General features: G+C 39.0%; 1 protein-coding gene across 4 annotated transcripts in view; it reads right to left on the bottom strand.

The window, feature by feature from the left end:
* Positions 1-21220, bottom strand: part of pde10a (phosphodiesterase 10A) — a 205326-nt gene that overhangs the window by 86664 nt on the left and 97442 nt on the right. For all 4 annotated transcript variants that reach the window (XM_067421735.1, XM_067421737.1, XM_067421739.1 and 1 more), the window contains exon 2: positions 12867-12998. In XM_067421735.1, coding sequence (XP_067277836.1) covers positions 12867-12998 — 132 coding nt within the window. The remainder of the gene's footprint in view (positions 1-12866; positions 12999-21220) is intronic.

The raw sequence follows: 21220 nt of genomic DNA, 5'->3' as shown, positions 1-21220 counted from the left end.
TTTGAATATACTCCAGGATTTCTACTGATACAAAGCCATATGCTAATCGCTGAAGTAACCCTTTAACAGTACTTCTACTTGAGTATGCGTTTTCAGTACTCTTTCCACCACTGTTTTTTGCGGTTCTGTCTGCTCGTATCATGCTAGGCTGCATGGATGCGCTGGGAGTTCTTGCCCAGAACAGAACCATTCCACCAATCCGAACTGTATGCTAATAGTCAAGTGAGGGATAATGTATCTCCTTCGCTTTGTATTTATTCTGCAATAACAACTTCTTGTCTCAAGCTCTCTCACAAAGTTTCTGCAAAGAAAAACAGTTCCATAAATTGAATATGGAAGGCGATTGGCCTAAACTTTACTTTTTAAACTATTTTTACATACTTATTGATTCGCTTGAGAAGGCCTTTATTAACCCCCTTTATTAAGTAGTACCGGTCAATATAACTCGCAGTACCTGGATGAGCGGTATGCTATTCACTTTGGCAGTTGTTTTCCTGGGAATAACATATTGCTGGAATGCATGATTAACAAGTCAGAATCAAGTATTCCACAGAGCCGTGTAACAATCATCTTTGGCAATAGTGGTCCTGACAGAAGTAGTGTTTTCACACTCTTTCACTCACTGGCTCCAGTCTTATTTGGAATTTTTTAATATTTCGGTTCCAACCTGCTTTTAGATCATTACATAATACTGAGTCAGATCTGTTTAGGGTTACAAATTATAGCTCTTGAGTTGTGCTGGTTTTGTTGGACCTGAGCAAAGCATTTGATATCATTGACCATAGGGGTGTCCATGGTTAACCGATTAACCGTTAAAAATTGCGTAACCGAGTGAAACATTTTGCTCGGTTAAGTGGCGTCAATGACGTGTTTTTAATTTAGTTGTAATATATGTTTGCACCCCTAGAGACTGCCAGAGCGCTTCCAGACATTTGTAATAACCACAAGAAGAAGTCATGACCAGCTTTCTAAGCGGCCAATGAAGCGGGCAAAGAAAGCGTGGGAGCACTTTAAAAATAAGAGTGACGGGGCAAAATGCAAGTATTGCAATGCAGTGCTTACCGCATTTTTCAGGCTATAAGTTGCTCCGGAGTATGAGTCGCATCAGTCAAATTATGCGTCATGAAGAGGAAATAACATACGTCGCGCTGGACTAAAAGTCGCATTAGGGAAGAAGCAGAGCACGAGCCGCGCGTGCTGTGCATAACGGATCAGAAGAAAGAAAGTTTGAAGTGAGAAACTTGTGAATGACTAGAGAAATGCAGACGTTTCTTTAACTGTAATCAAAAAAGCTAATCGCAGACTGAAAGCAAGATGGCCAGAGCTGAAGGGACGAGCCCACAGATGCTTGAACTCTCTGCCGGGAGAGGCTCAGCCGCGTGAGTCAAACGCTGTGTGAATCATTCTCGGCTGCATATTTTACTACATGCCCTAATCGTGCAGGCGCCCTCGCGGCCACTTGCATTGCTCGTGAACTGGAGCGCATCTCATCCTAATTTAACGAAACTCAGCATATGCCTCGCAGACATGAAATAGATCTTAAGAAACTTGAAATGTCTTTTAACAATTTAAAACGAAAAGAAATAGGCTACACTCTGATTATGTAATCCATGATGTGCATTTCTCTATATAGGCGCGTTCACTACGGAGATGGTGGTCGTCAAATTAATAAGCTAAAAATAACCCTGACGCACACCATGGTTAACCGAGTATTAACCGCTAAGGGCCTCGGTTAACGGTTAATGAAAAACTTGAAAACGTGCAGCCCTAATTGACCATAACATTGTTTTTGAACGACTAGAATGTATGGTAGGTATCCAAGGCATTGTTTTACAGTGGTTTTCATCTTACCTTAAGGATTTTTCTGAAAATTTAGGAAATTGTTCATCATAATTTGCACTTGTCTAGTGTGGTGTGCCCCCTTTGGGACCTTTATTGTTTTCCCTTCATATGCATCTCTTAGCCCACATTTTAAAGTAATACAACATTTCATATCAGTGTTATGCAGGCAATTCTTAATTTTACTTTCCAGTAAGGCTTTTACTTTCCACCACTGTTTAATTTTGATGTGTTACGAAAAATGTGTAAATTACATCAAGTTGTGGATGACAAATGGATGACTCTACCAGTGTGAGATTCCATGTGAGATCTATTCCAAAGTTGAAGCATCTTCTTTCAAGTAGAGAATTAGAAGTTGTGTTTCATGCACTTGTAACAGCAAGATTAGATTATTGCAAGTTGTTCAAAATGTGTCTGCACTACTTTTGACTGGGTCTAAAAAAGAGGGACAACATCTCCTATTTTAGCATCCTTTAGCTTTGCGTTAAATTCAGAGTTGATTTTAAAATCCTTTTGTTTGTATATAAGGCATTGTCAAACTGGAACATGACAACGAAACGGAATCAAACTGAAATATAAACCATAAACAACAAACTCAAAACGTGACAGAACACCCCCCTCCTGGAAGGTGCATCCTCTCACCATATAAGTTCATGCATGGGGGTGGGAAGGTGGAGCCCTGGAGGCTGCAAGGGCTCGTTTAAAGCAAACCTTCAGGTTTGTATCGGCAATAATGGGAGCCAGGGATGTGCAGACAGCTCAGGGAACCAGGTTGTCTCTGGGATGGCCTCTGTTGCCGTGTCTGGGAGAGCGGACGGTTCTTGGGTGGCTTCTGCGGCCATGTCTGGGAGAGCGGGAGGCTCCCGGGATGGGGACGAGTAGCCAATTTTCTTGGGAGGAGCTTTGGGGGTGTGTGCCAACCACATGCACAAGATGGCCTCAGGGGCTGGAGCTGACATTGGACTGTGTTTAGGTGACTGGAGCATGATCAGCGACTGCTTTCTCTGGATTGGGCTCTGACACAGCTCTTCTGGAACGGATTTTAGTCTCTGCAACTGATTCAGGGATTTCACTCACTGGAAAGGACTCTTGGAACGGTCACTGGAATTACACTCTCAGGAATGGACTCACTGGAAGGGACTCTGTGATGACAGTGTGCTCCTTCATTGTGCATTTAAAAATCGAACTCTACAATTGTATTTTTATTCTTTATTTGTTATATTTTGGAAACCCGTAATTGCTGTTTTTATTGTGTAGACCTGCACCTGAGATTGACTGTCAGCTGTCTTAACTCCCTATGCCGATGATGTTAGCAAAGCAGCAGCGCAAGAGAGAATAGGACCACTGACCTGATCTATGAACAGTCCAATCCTTATACTTAATGCCACTAAAATAGATCAGATACATGTCATGTATTTTATTCAAATTAACTGAATCAATAGGCAGCGCAGGACCAATAAGTTGTAACCTAACAGCCTATTATAAACAGATTTATTATTTATTATTCAAATAAAAGTTAGACTATATACAGCAGCACGTTATGGTATTGCTTTTCATTACCACAGCAGCCACTTGCGTGTCAGGGTTGGAAAGCGCATCTCAGGTATGAAAAGTATCTGTACCATAGACAGTAAAAGAAATGGACAGAGCTATCCCATTGACTTCAACGGCGGAAAATTAGGTCAATTAGAGGCACTCACTTCCTGATGGCTGAACGAACTGCGCAGGCTCAGACTGAGCTTGACGACGTAGATGTGACGTAAGCAACCTGTCTGATAGTTGTAGGTCTTCTAGTAGTTGTGGAAAGTGAAATCTGAAAAACATTGTTTAAATATTTTCTCCCGTTGCTTTTGGCTCACTATCGGCTTCTCCCCATTCTTCTCCCTTGACTTTATCAGACTTTATGTTTCCACGTCCCCCCGACTGCCTCATAGACAGTAAAAAATAGTTTCTAAGCGTCTCCTTCTGTCTATACGGTAATTTCTCAATTGTGCGACAGAGTCGCGTTGGTTATGATGCAATCATTAGCCTATTTTTACAAAAACAGCTTCTGGGGGGCGATAGTGTAAGATACAAGGTAATGGAGCCTTTTATGCATTGTCGTGTTTCTTTATAAATAAACAATGGACAAATGGAGTCTTTAAACGCCTCAGATGTAAAGTTATTCACTGTCAGCGACTCAAAAATGAATGGGAGTCAATGGGATGCTAACAGCAGGTGATGGCTTGGTTAGCAATGGCCGCCCCTATGGGTGGAAAGCTTTCCGAGTGCTAATTACCCCCTTGATCTGTACACATGATGGCTTGAAAATCTCAAGAAAAGCCTGACATGTACTGACAACTGCATTATTTAACTGCACTTATTTCTTCATTAGAAAAAACCCAGGTATGAGGTATGAGGGTGAGTAAACAATGACAAAAGCATTTCAACTTTGACATGTAACTCGTCTTGGACCTTGCACTAAAGACATGGATGTGCAATGTACATTACCTTACTACTTTTGGACTTTGTCTTTTCTTCTTGTAGACAATAAAATATGCACATAAAACCTATAGACTTCCATTAAAGGAGAAACCTAAACCATATTTACAGATAGAGGATTAATACAATTAAATACATACAAAAGAGCTATAGCTTATTTGTTAACCGCTTAAGATCTGGTACCATTTTTTGGGATTTCTGCCTGGATTTGCCCCATATTTAAAAGCTTCCCATACACACATACAGTCGTCTAAGTTCAAAATGTTGGTGTGATTTTACAGGAAACCCTTTAAAGTTACATAAAACACTGCTAAAAGTGATAAAGATGTAAGTATATGTTGTCTAAGCGTTAATAACACCCCCAAAAAATAATGTGATATTTTTTTTATTTTTTTTTATTCAGTTTTGAAAGTGTGCTCTAGGAACCTGCAGACAGTTTGGACTGTTTCCACCAAATTCCAGAAAATAGTGGAAAAAATAAGTTTGTCTGTGTCATGTTGTATGCAAGACTTACTCAAATTGATCTGAAGGGATGACCCCTCCCCCACCCTGCTACCCCCCTCCACCCCACCATATACACTGGTATAAATGCACTATTCCAGTGTCATTAAATTAATTTAATATGCTGGAAACAGCCCAAACTGTCTGCAGGGTCTTAGAGCACACAGTGCCTGAGTTACACACTTTCAAAAATGCTTTTTGGGGGTATTTGCAGCTTACACAACATACACTTACATGTTTATCACTTTTAGCAGTGTTTTATGTAACGTCAAAGGGTTTCCTGTAAAATGACACCAAAATCTTGAACTTAGACCACTGTATGTGTGTATGGGAAGCTTTTCACTTTGGGTAGGCCAAATCAAGGTGGAAATGGCACCAAAGTAATTTAGTGTAAATACATAACTTTGTCTAAAACAACTGCCAAAGTGATGCATATTTTTAGAAAGAAGAGACTCTAAGCTTTCAAATGGTACCACATATGAGCTCCTCCACATACATTTAACATTGAAAGTATATACAGAAAGTATGTAACTAAGTCCTGAAAATTCAGCTTTGCATCACAGAAATAAATTATCATTTATAATAAATTGAAAACCAAATATTTTAAATTGTAATAATATATGACAATATTATTTTGATCAAATAAATTCAGGCTTGATGAGCAGAAGAAACTTCTTTCAGAAACATTACAAATAGTAATGTGTCCAAACTTTTGGCCTGTACTGTACATGACGATGTCATTCCGGACCCTGTACAGAGTCCGTGGAGTTTTAAAAAGCTAGTTTGAATACATTTCACAGTCCACAAAGAGATCAAGGCTAGATAGTTGGGAACGGGTAAAAATGGTCACAAGATATATATAAAAAAAAGACTGATCAGATTTCACTGAGAAGCTGCCCCATCAACAGTAATGAGCTATTTCCATCCTGAATTTCAAACCATAGAATAAAAATAAAGGGTTTACCCAACAGTGTCTTATTTAACAGATGTTGACATCTGAAGTGTATCTACCCTTAAAAATCATTGATGGAGACAGATTTAGAAAGATCTAGATGTCACCAGTAGGTCTTGTCCTTTAGCCTATTGATTTGACATTGTCATTCAATGTCACATTGTCAGAGTAGGATGACTGCAGTGCTTGGATCACCCTATTTGTAATCCAGAGGTACTCAACTTCAGAAGCCAAGAAGGGCATTCAAAAGAATATACACCGTAAACATTTATATGTACTGCATATGTATATTCATACATACACAGTATGCACAGCATATGAGACAATGCTCAAGCACAAAATAAAAGCTGATGGTGCTTTGATCTTCATGGATTGTAAAAAGGCCTGACGTGCTAGTGAAATTACAGGTCACAGTATTTGTGAAAGTTGGCACATACAGTTACCAAGAGCATCACATGGACTGAAGCCACTGGCCCAGCTGACGGTGTTGCCGTTAGGCCTGAAATGATGCTCTCACATTCACTACAGCAGTAGAATCATATGATGTCTGGGTATCTCCACAGCTCAAGACAGTGTGGAGCACACCAGATTAGGACAATCTATTATTAAACTAATCACTGATCTCACAAGTACACTTGTGACCTATCAAAGGAATAAGATGTTCAGATGTTACTTTTTATTTGTTTTTTTTCTCTTTAAGACTGGGGCCATGTGAGTAATTCGCACCAATTGTTTCTTCTCTGAATTGTCTCTTCTCTGATATTCTCTGAATCTCATAAACTGTGTACATCATAACATTAAATGAATAGTTGACCCAAAATGAAAATTCTGGGTGTTGATTCACCCTCCAATGTCAGTCCAATCCTGTATGTCTTGCAGAACAAGACATACAGGCTCAACAATTGACAAAATAACTCCAACATTTTCCTACTTACATGATGTGGTGTTTAGTGACATTGTTTATTAAGAACATCTGAAAATGAAAAGCTGTGATTTTCTTGACCGATATGGCTAGGAACTATACACTCTCATTCCTGCGTAATAATCGTACAATAGATGCAGCAGGCACAATGATATTACGCAGTGCCTGAAAATAGTCCCCAGCACACTCTCTGCACAAGCAAGTTGTCATGTTGGTTATGTTGATGGAAGTTAGCTGATTTTCAGGCAATGTGTAATACGATTGTGCCGCTGGACCCATGGAACGGTAGCAAAGTTCCTTGAACATTATGCAGAAATGAGAGTATAGTCCCTAGCCATATCGATCTAAAAAATTGCAACAACATTTTCCGTCAGATACACAGTTATCTGTCATTAGTCTGTCTCTTATTGAGCAGTAGGCTAGATGGAGCCATTTACTTCCAGTCGTTGTGCTAAACTAGGCTATCGGTGGGTGTGTCAGACAGAGTTATGGCTGGTACAGAGATGAGAACGGTATGAATAAACGTATCTAAATCTGGGATATACGGTGAATAAGCTAAAGTTCCTTTAATTTTGCAATTTGGAATGGGCACAAAGCCATGTGATGCTTTCAGTTTACTTTGTTTGACAGATACTTTGCCAACGCAATGGGGCATAAAACATTTATGTAATTACGAGAATGAATTCAAATATTCTCGGTTCATTATAAAACTTGCAGCACAGATTAGACTATGGTCGGCCACTAGAGTCTAGGTGATCAAATGGTTTTATTTAAACTCTAGGTATTATACGTTTATGTATATATTGTACTGTGTATACAAGATATAAATTAAATTAACTATTATTTTTCCTTTTGGTTATTTATTTAAAAAAAAAAATGTCTACTGTATTTACTATTTGATAAAAAAGTGACCCTTTAAGACATTTCAAATCCATATTGATACTGAATATTAAAATGTTAGGAATGGCATTTATTTGTTTTAATTTATTTAACCCAACCAGTGACAAATAAATAGAGTCTCAAAAAGAAAATTACAAAGTTTTTAAAATCTGGGCTTTGTCTTGCCTTCCCAAGATAAAAGTTAGTGAGTGAAAAAAGTTAATTAATAATCTTTTCATATGGAGTAAAAATTGAAAAATAAATTAAACTATTGCTTAAATTTTGAGATTAAGCAATCGAATAGTGAGTATGATATTTTCAAAAGGTAAATTCAGGGAGGTTTTATGCAGCATGATTAGTCTATTGCCTTGAAACTGCCTTGAAACAGCATGTATAGTTAAAAGCTTTAATCAAATAAACTACACATAAAAATATTAAGATTTATTGTAATACAAAAAACACTAAAAAAGACTGTGGCTGTGTTCGAAATCGCCCTGTATACCCTTAAATAGGGCACTATTTGAGGGGACAGCCATTTGTAGTTGTGGCCGAAACCATAGTGGACGTTTTTGAGTGCACTAATTCAATCCCACAATGCACCGCAATAATGAGTGTACAGCCGATGTAGTACGAGCAATGGAGGAAGAGGCTTGTTCGATGCAGCAGCGCTGCGCAGACCAATCGGCTCATAAATACCGCGAGAGTGTTTAGAGAGCGAACGACTCATGCTTTTGAATCACTCTCACTCTCAACGCACTGAATGAATTACCTCTGTCGGATTCGCCCTGTATACTCTCATTCATTCCCCATTACTCCACTAGTTCACTAAAAGGAGTGAATGAAAACGAGTAAGCAAATTCTGACACTGAAGGCGACGGAGATAATGCTGTTTGTTTGAGATTTGCCTGTTTGTTGGTTAAAATAAAATAAATGCTTACAGTTTGGTGATTGCTTTGTGTTGGTGATTGCTTTGGTGATTATGCTTATACCTGCTGCACGAGTATTTCCGTAAGATTTTTCCTCAGAGAACAGCTGCTGCGACATGTCGTGCATTTACTAAATATTATTTTAAATTGTTCCTCAAATGATAGAATTGAGAGAACAGCGAAATTAAGAACTTTTCATACAACAACTGAGACGTCTTATTCTCTTATGCAATGGTCATGCAGCTTGTAAGTCATAATCTCCTATTGTTAACCCTATAGCGCTCTTGTGTGGCACTAACTTAATTACTGGGAAAGGGTTATGTAAGGAATAATAATAATTTATATTTATATATTATATATATTTATATTTATATATATTTATATAATTATATATATATATATATATATATATATATATATATATAGGCTACTACTATATATATATATATATATATATATATATATATATATATATATATATATATATATATATATATATATATATATATATATATATATATATATATATATATATATATATAGTAGTAGCCTATAGCCTATATTGCATGGGCATCAGAAGCAAAAATGTGGGTGATCATGTCACAGACAATTTTTTACTGGATTAACTTGGATGACATTTACATTAAGTACAAATATATTGCCTTGTTTACTAAACGTCTAAATGAAGCAGACGAATTTATGGGAAACCCAGAATTATATACAGCAACAGTTGGCTTGTGTAGGGGTAAAATAGCCTAGAAATCTAGACGCACCCTAGCGGCAGCAAATTTAATCTGCCCGCAAGCATCGTCTAGGAACTCTCAATACTCTTCTGAGCTGTATTCCTCACAATCTGGACGGGCCAATCACATCGTGTATAGAGTCGGCGGGCGGGGCCATAATGACGAAGGCAGAGTTGCGTTTGCGTGCTTCTAGTAAACACAGAAACTGGTGAACGGCGACGGTCTTTTGAATCAGCCTTTACCGCAACTCTGGAAGACTTGGAGTTAAGCTTTTCTCTGAGAAAAGAACAAAGAACACTACTGAAGTCATTCTTAAAAAGGGAAGATGTGTTCGGAGTTTAGCCGACCGGATACGGTGAATGTTTAATCTATCAGCAAGCTCTGCTTCACCTTCGTTGCTCTGGTTGGTTGTAGCGCTATCCTATCGCGTGCAGAGGAAGTTTGAAAGACAACCGTTTATCCGCCCCTCGGATTGAGCCCTGTCAATGGTGAGTTTCCAGACCAAACATCTTGATGTGGGTCTGGCTTGTCAGGCTAGGGGTAAAACGCATGGTAGAAAGATTTGAGGTAGGCTATATCTATCCGAGGTTCGAATTTGCCTTTTACTGAACTCGCTTTTTCCATCACATATCAGATTGGAAAGGTATTTATTTTCAATAAAAATGAAGAAAATATTATAAAAGTGGAAATAAAGTGTCTGTCTAACGTGTTTAATTCACCACGTCCTAACACTTATTATTAAAGACAATAAAAGTCAGTGGGTCTAATATCAACGGTTTTGATGATTCCGCTGTGGATGCCATCTGCTGGCAAGACACGGGAATTCATTCGACGCGCGGCGCGATCTCACAGTGCATTGTTGGTATTCTTTAGGAGTCGAGCCTCAATTGGACTATATTAGTGGATTAATGTAGGGAATAGTGAATGAGGGTATAGGGGGCGATTTCGAACACAGCCTGTGTCTTTGAGATAACATGATTGGCATACACGATATTGCCAAAAGTATTGGGACACTCCTCCAAATCATTGAATTCAGGTGTTCCAATCGCTTCCATGGCCACAGGTGTATACAATCAAGCCCCTAGGCATGCAGGCGCTTCTACAAACAACTGTAAAAGAATGGGTCACTCTCAGGAGCTCAGTGAATTCAAGCGTGATACAGTGATAAGTTGCCATCTGTGCAATAAGTCCATTAATGAAATTTCCTCACTACTAAATGTTCCACGGTCAACTGTTAGTGCTATTATAACAAAGTGGAAACAATTAGGAACAATAGCAACTCAGCCACAAAGTGGTAGGCCACAGAAAATCACAGAGCGGGGTCAGCAGGGACACTAAGGGACACAGTGCGCAGAAGTCACAAACTTCAATAGCTAGATTCAATAGCTATAGACCTCCAAACTTCGTGTGGCGTTCAGATTAGCTCATGAACAGTGTATAGAGAGTTTAATGGAATGGGTTTCCGTGGCCGAGCAGCTCATCCAAGCGCATTGGACTCACATTACAAAGTGCAATGCAAAGCGTCAGATCCAGTGGTGTAGAGCATGGCGCCACTGGACTCAGCAGTGGAGACATGTTCTCATGAGTGACCATTCACACTTTTCTGTCTAGCAATCCCAATGGAATAGTCTGGATTTGGTGGTTGCAGAGACAGTTCTTGCGTGACTGCATTGTGGCAGGTGTAACATTTGGTGGAGATGGAATTATGGTGTGGGGTTGTTTTTCAGGGGTTGGTTGGCCCCTTAGTTCCAGTGAAAGAACTCTAAATGCTTCAGCATACCAAGACATTTTGGACAATTTCATGCTCCCAACATTATAGGAACAGTTTGAGGATAGCCCCTTCTTGTCCAACATGACTGTGCACCAGAGCACAAAGCAAGGTCCATAAAGACGGGGATGAGCGAGTTTGGTGTGGAGGAATTTGACTGGCCTGACCTCAACCCGATAGAACACCTTTGGGATGAATTAGAGCGGAGACTGAGAGCCAGGCCTTCTCGTCCAACATCAGCCTGACCTGACAAATGCACTTCTAGAGGAATGGATAAAAATTCCCATAAACACACTCCTAAACCTTGTGGAAAGCCTTCCCAGAAGAGTTAAAGCTGTTATAGCTGCAAAGGGAGGGCTGACTGCATATTAAACCCTACGGATTAAGAACGGGATATCCTTAAAGTTAATGTGTATGTAAAGGCAGGCGTCCCAAAACTTTTGGAAGAGTTGACCGAACTCACATCCTAAACCATGTGCTTTAATCGATAGTCAGGGGGGAAAGAAAAGGCATTGACGTACACAAAGAATGTGAAAGCTAACATGCATACTAATTCAAAGCACTGCTTGATATGCATCACAGGCCAAGACAGAATCTGGCACATATGGTTTACAGAGAGACTGATGTTGAAACGGTGCCTGAGAAAAATCCCGCTGCCCAGCCTGCAGAGCAGAACCGAGGTTAACCATCAGCCGGCTGCCTGTGAGAGAGCACTGCTGCACTCATGCAGAAAACATTCCCAAAATGCGACACATTCACCCTCCTCCAGTCCCCCTCCCGACCGACTGCATGCCCCTGGAGGTTGGCTCTGACGTCAGTAGCTGAGCTGGGCCGGCCGCCAACCCTGTGGGCCCTTGATGGATGTGATGGGTCGAGTGGAGCGGGCCGCGGCACGAAGCATGCTGTGCACAGAGAAGCCAGTCCCGCTTAAACAGCCCTAATGACCCGTAAGGACCCAGCAGGCCCTCTCTCCCATACTTTCACCAGTGCGCTAACCCTTTAGCCTTCTGCAGTCTTTGCTGCTCAGGTTACATAAACACAGACACATGCACAGAAGAGGTGTATGAAGTGTACTGATAGTTTTTTTCCCTCTTCATATTGTTTCCCCACATTATCATGACTGTTAAACCAACTAAATCAAAAAAATATATAATAATAAATAAAAAAACAATAAAAGACTGCAAGACCTAAAGTAAATATGACAAACTTTACTGTGCCATATTGATCCTGTCCATATGGAAAGGGTATATATATATATATTTTTTTTTTCTTCTTTTTTTTATTTTATTATTATTATTTAAAAAAAATAAAAATACAGATAATCTGTTCATTGTAAATGTAATAAAGTTACCATAAACTGCAGAGGCCCAGCCCAGTACATGTAGCAAACACAAATACAGTAATATAATAATAATAGCCATATTACCAAGGGACATAATTTGTGCCAAAGTGCCACAGTTTGAGTGGATACAACCTTTGACATCAGCAACAAAATATTTATTTGGGAAGTATTTTTTATTTCTTTGGGGTGGGGGTATATTTATTTTAATATGTACAATTATAGTTGCATTTTATCTCAAATAATTGTTAATTTTTTTTTTTTAAGACCAAACCTTGGTTTTCAGTTGAGATAGTGTTATTGTATATCATTTTTCCAGAAGCATTGGTTAACCAGGAAATACGCATAAAAACAAAACGCAAAGTATGCGTTTAAAATATCAATATGTTTACATTTGTGTGAAGTGTGTAAAAAGTCACTGTCTCAGACACTGTCGCATCAGTAACTGCAGGACTATTTTTGACAGCACCGGGCTCCTACTGCAGAATATTCTAGCACACGGCCATGAGTCCGTACCTGCAGGCTGACTGCTGTTCTTCCGTTTCAGCCATCTGTCTACCGTCTCCGCACTCACGCTTTCCAGCACAAACTCATCCAGCATCTGCGGGTGGAGGGAGAGATACGCCTTCACTTTCTCATCCGTCAGACCTGCAACAAAGTTATCAAGATTATTTTCTTCCCCTAACATTCATTGACAAAAAAAAAGAACATCCACATCTTCTCACAATTCTACATGGTTCCACGTGGTTGTCCATTGATCCTGCTTCTAAAGAAAATCAATACTGACAAAATAGTTTACTGTCCTTAATCCTGTAAAGCCTGACAAATAAAATACATTTATTTTCGTGACACTGAACAGTTTAATGAATCTTTAGAGAAAATATTACAACAGGTTTGGATGTGTTTTTATATTTTAAGGCAAGATTATGGCAATATAATATGGGAGAATATGGAGTTCATACTCAAGGAAGACAAAAACACCTCAATTGTCTCAAACAAATTTGGTGCCGCTGCTGATATTTACGTGGCCAAAAATTCTGATAGCTTGTAATGTAAATCAATGAGACCTTTGTAACAGTATAGCAGACTACTTCCTTAAACTGCATACAAATATTAAAAGTTGTCGCTTTATATCTCCCATTAACATGTCTTAGTAAGATGATATTTAAATGCCTAGTTTTGTGATCAAAGCTCTGTATTTTTTTCCCGCAGGGGCAGTTTCATGAAATGTCAGGAGTAGTAGACATAATCTGCTATAAAGCACAGAATACACATATTAAATGATTTTGTTTTGTTTATTACCAACTACTTTTGTACTGTTCGTCACACAAAGCTATTTTATGGCTTTAGAATATTTTACATTTGTATTAAATTAAGAATTTTTATTTATTCATATAACTTTTCTTGCAGTTGTATGAAAATCAGCAGCTCAGGCATTCTTCGTAATATCTCCTTTAGCGCTTAAAGTGCCCGTATTATGCTTTCCCCCTGAATATTACCTTTAAGGTAGTGTGTAATGTAATTATTTGTGAATGTAAAAGGTTACATTTTAAAGATCAAAGTGCACAACAAATAAAGTTGTTGTCTCTTAAAGAGGTTTTCAAACTTTATGATGCCAAGGACCCCTAAATATGATGGACCCCCTTCCTAAAATCCACTATATATTTGTTTTATGTATGAAAAAAACAAACAAAAACAAACAAACATTTAAACTAGATAAATAGTAAGTGTGACACTATAAATACAACATATTGTTTCCATGAATTGGCTATACTTAATGTTGAATGTATAAACCTGAAGAAGAATATTTTCAAATAAAATGTATTTACAGTGGGTATGGAAAGTCAACCGTTCAGACCCCCTTACATTTTTCACTCTGTTATATTGTAGCCATCTGCTAAAATCATTTAAGTTCATTTTTTTTATCATTAATGTACACACCGCACCCCATGCTGTGTACATTAATGAGAAAAAAACTTAAATGACAGGAAAACGGAAAATTGACAGAAAAACAGATTTGTTGACATTTTTGCAGATTTATTAAAAAAGAAAAAATGAAATATCACATGGTCGTAAGTATTCAAACCCTTTGCTCAGTATTTAGTAGAAGCACTGTTTTGATCTAATACAGCCATTAGTCTTTTTAGGAAAGATGCAACAAGTTTATCACACCTGGATTTGGGGATCCTCTGCCATTCCTCCTTGCAGATTCTCTCCAGTTCTGTCAGAGATGCTCAACTGAGTTTAAGTCAGGGAGTCTCTGAGGTGTTGTGAAGCCACTCCTTCATTATTTTAGCTGTGTGCTTAGGGTCAATGTCTTGTTGGAAGGTGAACCTTTGGCCCAGTCTGAGGTCTTGAGCACTCTGGGGAAGGTTTTTGTCCAGATATCCCTGTACTTGTATATCCCTGTAATTGGATATCCCTTGGATATCCCTGTTTTGTCCAGGATATCCCTGTAATTCATCTTTCCCTCGATTGCAACCAATCGTCCTGTCCCTGCAGCTAAAAAAAAACAACAAAAAAACTCCACAGCATGATGCTGCCACCACCATGCTTCACTCTTGGGACTCTATTGAACAGGTGATGAGCAGTGCCTGGTATTCTCCACACATACCACTTCGAATTAAGGCCAAAAAATTATATCTTGGTCTCATCAGACCAAAGAATCTCATTTCTCACCATCTTGGAGTCCTTCAGGTGTTTTTTTAGCAAACTCCATGGAGACTTTCATGTGTCTTGCACTGAGGAGAGGCTTCCGTCAGGCCACTCTGTCATAAAGCCCTGACAGGTGGAGGGCTGCAGTGAGGGTTGACTTTATGCAACTTTCTCCCATCTCCCGACTGCATCTCTGGAGCTCAGCCACAGTGATCTTTGGGTTCTTCTTTACCTCTCTTACCAAGGCTCTTCTCCCCCGATAGCTTAGTTTGGCCAGATGGCCAGCTCTAGGAAGGGTTCTGGTCGTCCCAAACATCATATTAAGGATTATGGAGGCCACTGTGCTCTTAGGAACCTTAAAAGTGCAGCAGTATCTTTTTTTTTTTTGTAACCGTGCCCAGATCTGTGCCTTTCAATAAATAGAGTTAAATATATGTGTCACAGCAAAGGGTCTGAATACTTAGGATCATGTGAAATTTAAGTTTTTCTTTTTTTAATAAATCTGAAAAAATGTCAACATTTCTTTTTTTCTGTCAATATGGGGTGCTGTGTGTACAATAATGAGAAACAAATTATTATTATTTTTTTTAGCAATTGGCTGCAATATAACAAAGAGTGAAACATTTAAAGGGGTCTGAATACTTTCCATACCCACTGTATATAAGCAACATTCACAATAATTATATGTAAGCAGCTTACATACTGCATTAAGGATACTGCCTTACAACACCAGAGAGCAAGATATGGGGGACTACAGTGAGGAAAACTCACTAGAAAGATACAAAGCAAGCATACAATTCTGGATATTGTGTATATGGCAAGAAAGGAAAGAAACATTTATAACTGAAACAGTTAGAACGTTAGGTAGACGTTATCCATTTTTGATTTGTCTTTCAATTCTCTGAAATGTTCAGGGGTCCCCAATCTCGGTCCTGGAGGGCCACTGTCCTGCAGAGTTTAGCTCCGATCCCAATCAAACACACCTGAACCAGCTAATAAATGCCTTTATTGGACCTATAACATTGATTAGCTGGTTCATGTGTGTTTGATTGGGATTGGAGCTAAACTCTGCGGGACAGTGGCCCTCCAGGACCAAGATTGGGGACCCCTGCTTTGAAACCTTCTGGAGGACCCCTGGGGGTCCCTGGCCCCATTTTGAAAACCCCATTCTAAAAGAAAGAATTGATTCTGAACTGCCGAAACGAGTTGACAGCTATTCCAGTCTAAATGAGGAATTTAGAGATACTTAAAGGGGTACTTCAGCGCTGGGAAGATGAATCTGTATTTAAACTGGTTCATCAATGTAGTAGAAATGTGAAATTATTTTTGAATTTGGTGCCTTCTAGACTGAGAAAAGACAGAAAATGTATTTTTGTCTCATGGGGATGAAAGACTACAATTCCCAGAATGCTTCACTGCCCTGTGAGGCCATTACCAAAGCCACCAACTTGATTACAGTGACTGAGTTAGAGAAGACACTACAATTAAAAGCTGAACGTGTGTGTTTAATATAATGAGCGAGTCACCACGCGAGTATCACAGCACTGAGCACTAACTGCACGAGTGAAAAAAATGAGCTGATGAGGTCTCGTGATGAGAGCTGAGGTAATCACGACTACACTCACAGCATACATTCACAACGTGAGTTAAGTCTGGCGCGTTTCAGTTCATGCCTTTGCAAGCTTAACTTTCATAGAAATTAATTTGAGAAGTTAAAAGACTTACACTGCTCACCATAGCTCCGTTTAAATGAGTGCCTGTAGGTGCCAGCTGAGCTCTGAGTGTGATCTCCCATCCCACATGCGCGGGTTCAAAACATGCGGAAATGGCTCTCTCTGCTGGCTGTAGTCTTTAGCCTTTGGCCAAACATTCCTCCTATGATGCAAATATCGTCAATTTGCATCATAGGAGGAATTTTTCCAGAAATAAAATGCATAACTCTGATCCTCCTGTCAACACTTAAGAGGACGGGGATCTCAGGATCTGCTCTCCAGTGGTTCAGGTCTTACCTCTCTGGTAGGTCCTACAGGGTGTCATGGAGAGGTGAAGTGTCTAAGTCACATCATCTAGCTACTGGGGTTCCACAGGGCTCAGTCCTTGGACCACTTCTCTTCTCCATCTACATGTCATCATTAGGTTCTGTCATTCAGAAACACGGCTTCTCCTATCACTGCTATGCTGATGACACTCAACTCTACTTCTCATTTCAACCAGATGATCCTACAGTCAGTGTTCGTATCGCTGCCTGTCTGACAGACATTTCTGACTGGATGAAAGAGCATCATCTTAAACTCAATCTTGCAAAGACAGAATTACTTGTTTTCTCAACCAACCCAGCACTTCATCGAAATTTCTCCATTCAGCTTGGTTCATCGACCATAACTCCATCAAGGACAGCAAGAAACCTTGGAGTTGTGATTGATGACCAGTTAAACTTCACTGACCACATTACTGCAACAGCCCGGTCCTGCAGATTTGCTTTATACAACATTAGAAAGATTAGACCCTTCCTATCAGAACAGGCTGCACAACTCCTGGTTCAAGCTCTTGTTCTCTCCAGACTGGATTATTGTAATGCTCTTCTGGCTGGGCTTCCAGCATGCACTATCAAACCCTTGCAGCCGATCCAGAATGCAGCGGCGAGAGTGGTCTTTAATGAGCCGAAGAGAGCGCATGTTACGCCTCTCTTCATCAAACTGCACTGGTTGCCAATGGCTGCTCGCATCAAATTCAAGGCACTAGTTATCGCCTACAAAACAACCACTGGCTCTGCACCAATATACCTAAATTCACTTGTTCAGACTTACACACCCTCCAGAAGCTTGCGTTCTGCGAGTGAGCGGCGCCTCGTGGTTCCATCCCAAAGAGGCATGAAATCGCTCTCACGGACATTTTCCTGGACCGTTCCCACCTGGTGGAATGACCTGCCGATCTCAATTCGTGCTGCCGAGTCTGTAGCCATTCTTAAAAAACATCTTAAGACACATCTTTTCCATTTGCACTTGACCAATACAGAATAGCACTTACTGATCACCACAGCAACGACCAAAAAGCGTACACTCCGGGATCATATCTACGTCTCTCATCCGGATTTGTGCCTTCAGGCGGGTATGTTACATAGTTATTATAACTATCAGAATCCAGTGTTCTGTATTTTGCGTACGTGAGTTTTTGTTGTAGATGGCTATTGCTGCGCGTTTAGCTAGAATACAAAACCAACCCATTGGGCCACTGAATCTGCATTAACGACAACAGCTGGGGCAACAGCCTTAGTCCTAATGGGTTGTTATCATAGCTATCAAAATCCAGTGTTCGGCACTTTGCGTAGGTGAGTTTTTGTTGTAGATGTCTTAAAAAAACAAAAACAAAAATGGTTGTGTACTGTGCTAATTAATTGAGATTTCTTACAGCTCTTACAGGTTTTTGGCCTTGTCTGTTCCGTTGCTTCTATTACTCTCCCCTTTTTTGTAAGTCGCTTTGGATAAAAGCGTCTGCTAAATGATTAAATGTAAATGTAAATGCATAAATCTCTCGTCTCAGGGGCATATGAGGGGGGAAAGCACAATCATTTGAATATACTCCAGGGTTTCTACTGATACAAAGGCATATGCTAAATGCTGAAGTAACCCTTTAAGCTTTGAACAAACTTTTTCTGGCTCATTGAAAAATTAGTTAATTAGAAAATTAACCCCTAAAATAACTCTCACTAGCGGGACCCTTGGCAGTCTTTTTTAATCGCCTTATTTCAGATCACATATTTTAGCAATCATCATAAATTAGGTATAATGCAAAAGCTTATAAACTTAAAATTCATACTGTGATGAACCGTTTTGAAATTGGATGTTGTTAACAGCACTCAAAATTATTTTAGCTGGCTCCTCCCCTAGTGAGCGGTGTTATGTTTCATTTTGCAAAATTTATTTTAAATACTTCATAACCAAAACCTTTTCTAATCTTGACCGAACACATATTGTTGGAAAGGTCTGCGTCTCAAGGTTCTATATTTGGTGACTGTTTGGAGATAGCATAGATATTTGGACAGAAACGTATTCATTTCTTACAGGATTGCGTAAAAAAAAAAAAAAAAAAAAAAAAAATCTATGTAATGTGGATGACACCCGGCGGCTATTTTTGGTACAGTGCCTAAACAAAATCTCATAGGAACTTCACATTTGGAACACAATTAGTTTAATCATATGGTTTTGATTCTATAGTAAAAATGATTTTGTAAAATATTTATATAAAATTAAAAATATTTAGTACATTTAATTTCTACCCAGTATCTTTTTTTAAAACAAAACCAAACATAGGTCTATATTACAAATCATTCTTGAATTACAACATTGTTACTTTAGTTGACAAATAATTGATCAACAAACTTGATTTAACACAGCGCTGTTGTGTGTTCTACAGGCTTAGGAAAATGCACTTCAGAGCGGTTCAATCAATGAACAGCGCACAATTATGTCAGGCAATTATTTATGAACTAATGCTGATGAATGTTTACTTTACTATGTTAATATAGGTATATATTTTACATGGTTGTAACAATGCAATTTTATCTCCCTCATCTGAACTTGAACAACTGCAAAAGTAAGGTGCAAACATTTTAAAATAAGAGTCTGTATTTCGGTGTATTTCGAGTTTGTTTCTAGGAGACGTCTAAAACTAAATTAGGACAGTTTAAAGGAAGAAAGAAAATAATATGGGAAGTTCAAAATTAGCACTTTTGGGTGAATCATGAGATTTAAGTAACATTTTAATTTCTTTCTCGTCCTGAACAAAAGCTATTTTTAGGTGTATGTAGGAGGTTTAGAAGATTCAGGCTAGATTGGCTAAAGTAAAGCTTGAATATACTGAATGGATATAAACTAGCACATGGTCTGTTCATGTGACAGATGCTGGTAAAACAATGTGTTCCTGCCTACAATTTTTAATCAGCACTGATATGGGGTGCTGCAAGTCTCTACGCTGGGACCACTCCCATTACGCAGCTCAGTCGGTTTGTAGTACATGGGGCTTCTCCAGCAAGGAAGGAGGCCCTTTTGGAGACACATGAAGAAGAATGTCAAGTTGAATGTGCTTAATAGGCAATTAACTGTTTGAGAGCTTACTAAGTGCTGTTGTTTATTGTCTTTGTTGTCAGGGCAAACATCAATTTACTGGGCCATTGCTGAAGCCAATGCACATTTCGGTTAGCTAAAACAAACCACACTTTTTTCGTGGGTAGTTCTAGTAGAATGCCATTTTATTTTATAATGGTTGTTTTTATATTTACATTAGCTTAAATTTTCCTATAGTTAACTGTTGCAGGAAATCCATAAACAATATTTATATGTATAAACCTTCTGCAATATTTAATTGCAATTATTCATTGGCTAGAGAAAAATGTAAAAAGTTATTGATCACTGATCTTTATGTTCATGAACAAAGGGGCTGAAACATACAGCAAAAACGAAATTTTGTGAATATATTAGTCTTAAATTTCTTTCAATACCTACAGTCTACTCCAGAGGTCACTAATTAGTGGACGGTGGTTTGTTTCTACATGTAATACAATGGCGGAATATTATAGAAAATGTATTTATGTTTTTTGTAAACAGAAATTATGCTGTCTTTCCTGTTTAGGATTTATTCATTACTATTTTTTAAAGTTACAGCTGCCATTATCAACAAAATTAAGAGAAATTAAATGCAAAGTTCTTACAGCACCAACCTGTGTAAGATACCATTGCTCAGAGCTTTGCGTCAATGGAAATTTAGAGACGGGACCTCCAGGAACTTTAATTAAATACCCCTGGTCTACACATTAATCTTTTTTTTTTTTTTTTTGTGTGTGTAAAATGCCACAATGGACTCAAGTGAAACCAAACACTTTGAGCATATGTGTGTCTTGACTTAATGTGCAAACTCGGGGGAAACAGCTGGGAGGCATGTGTTCCACACTACACACACACACACACACACACACACACACACACACACACACACACACACACACACACACACACACACACACACACACACACACACACACACACACACACACACACACACACACACACACACACACACACACACACACACACGTTAGCAGGATGATACTGAGACCCAAGCTAGCCCACAAGAGCTCCCACAAGCAGAAAAAGGGTAAGAAGAGGCTACAAACTGTTTTGGTGCATAACAAATAAAAGACAAAACAGATGAGAATGGCA

This window comes from Pseudorasbora parva, chromosome 17 (genome assembly GCF_024679245.1).
Source record: "Pseudorasbora parva isolate DD20220531a chromosome 17, ASM2467924v1, whole genome shotgun sequence".
In the NCBI taxonomy this organism is placed as follows: domain Eukaryota; kingdom Metazoa; phylum Chordata; class Actinopteri; order Cypriniformes; family Gobionidae; genus Pseudorasbora; species Pseudorasbora parva.
Note: the sequence above shows the minus strand (reverse complement) of the source record. Positions and strands in the feature narration are given on the sequence as shown.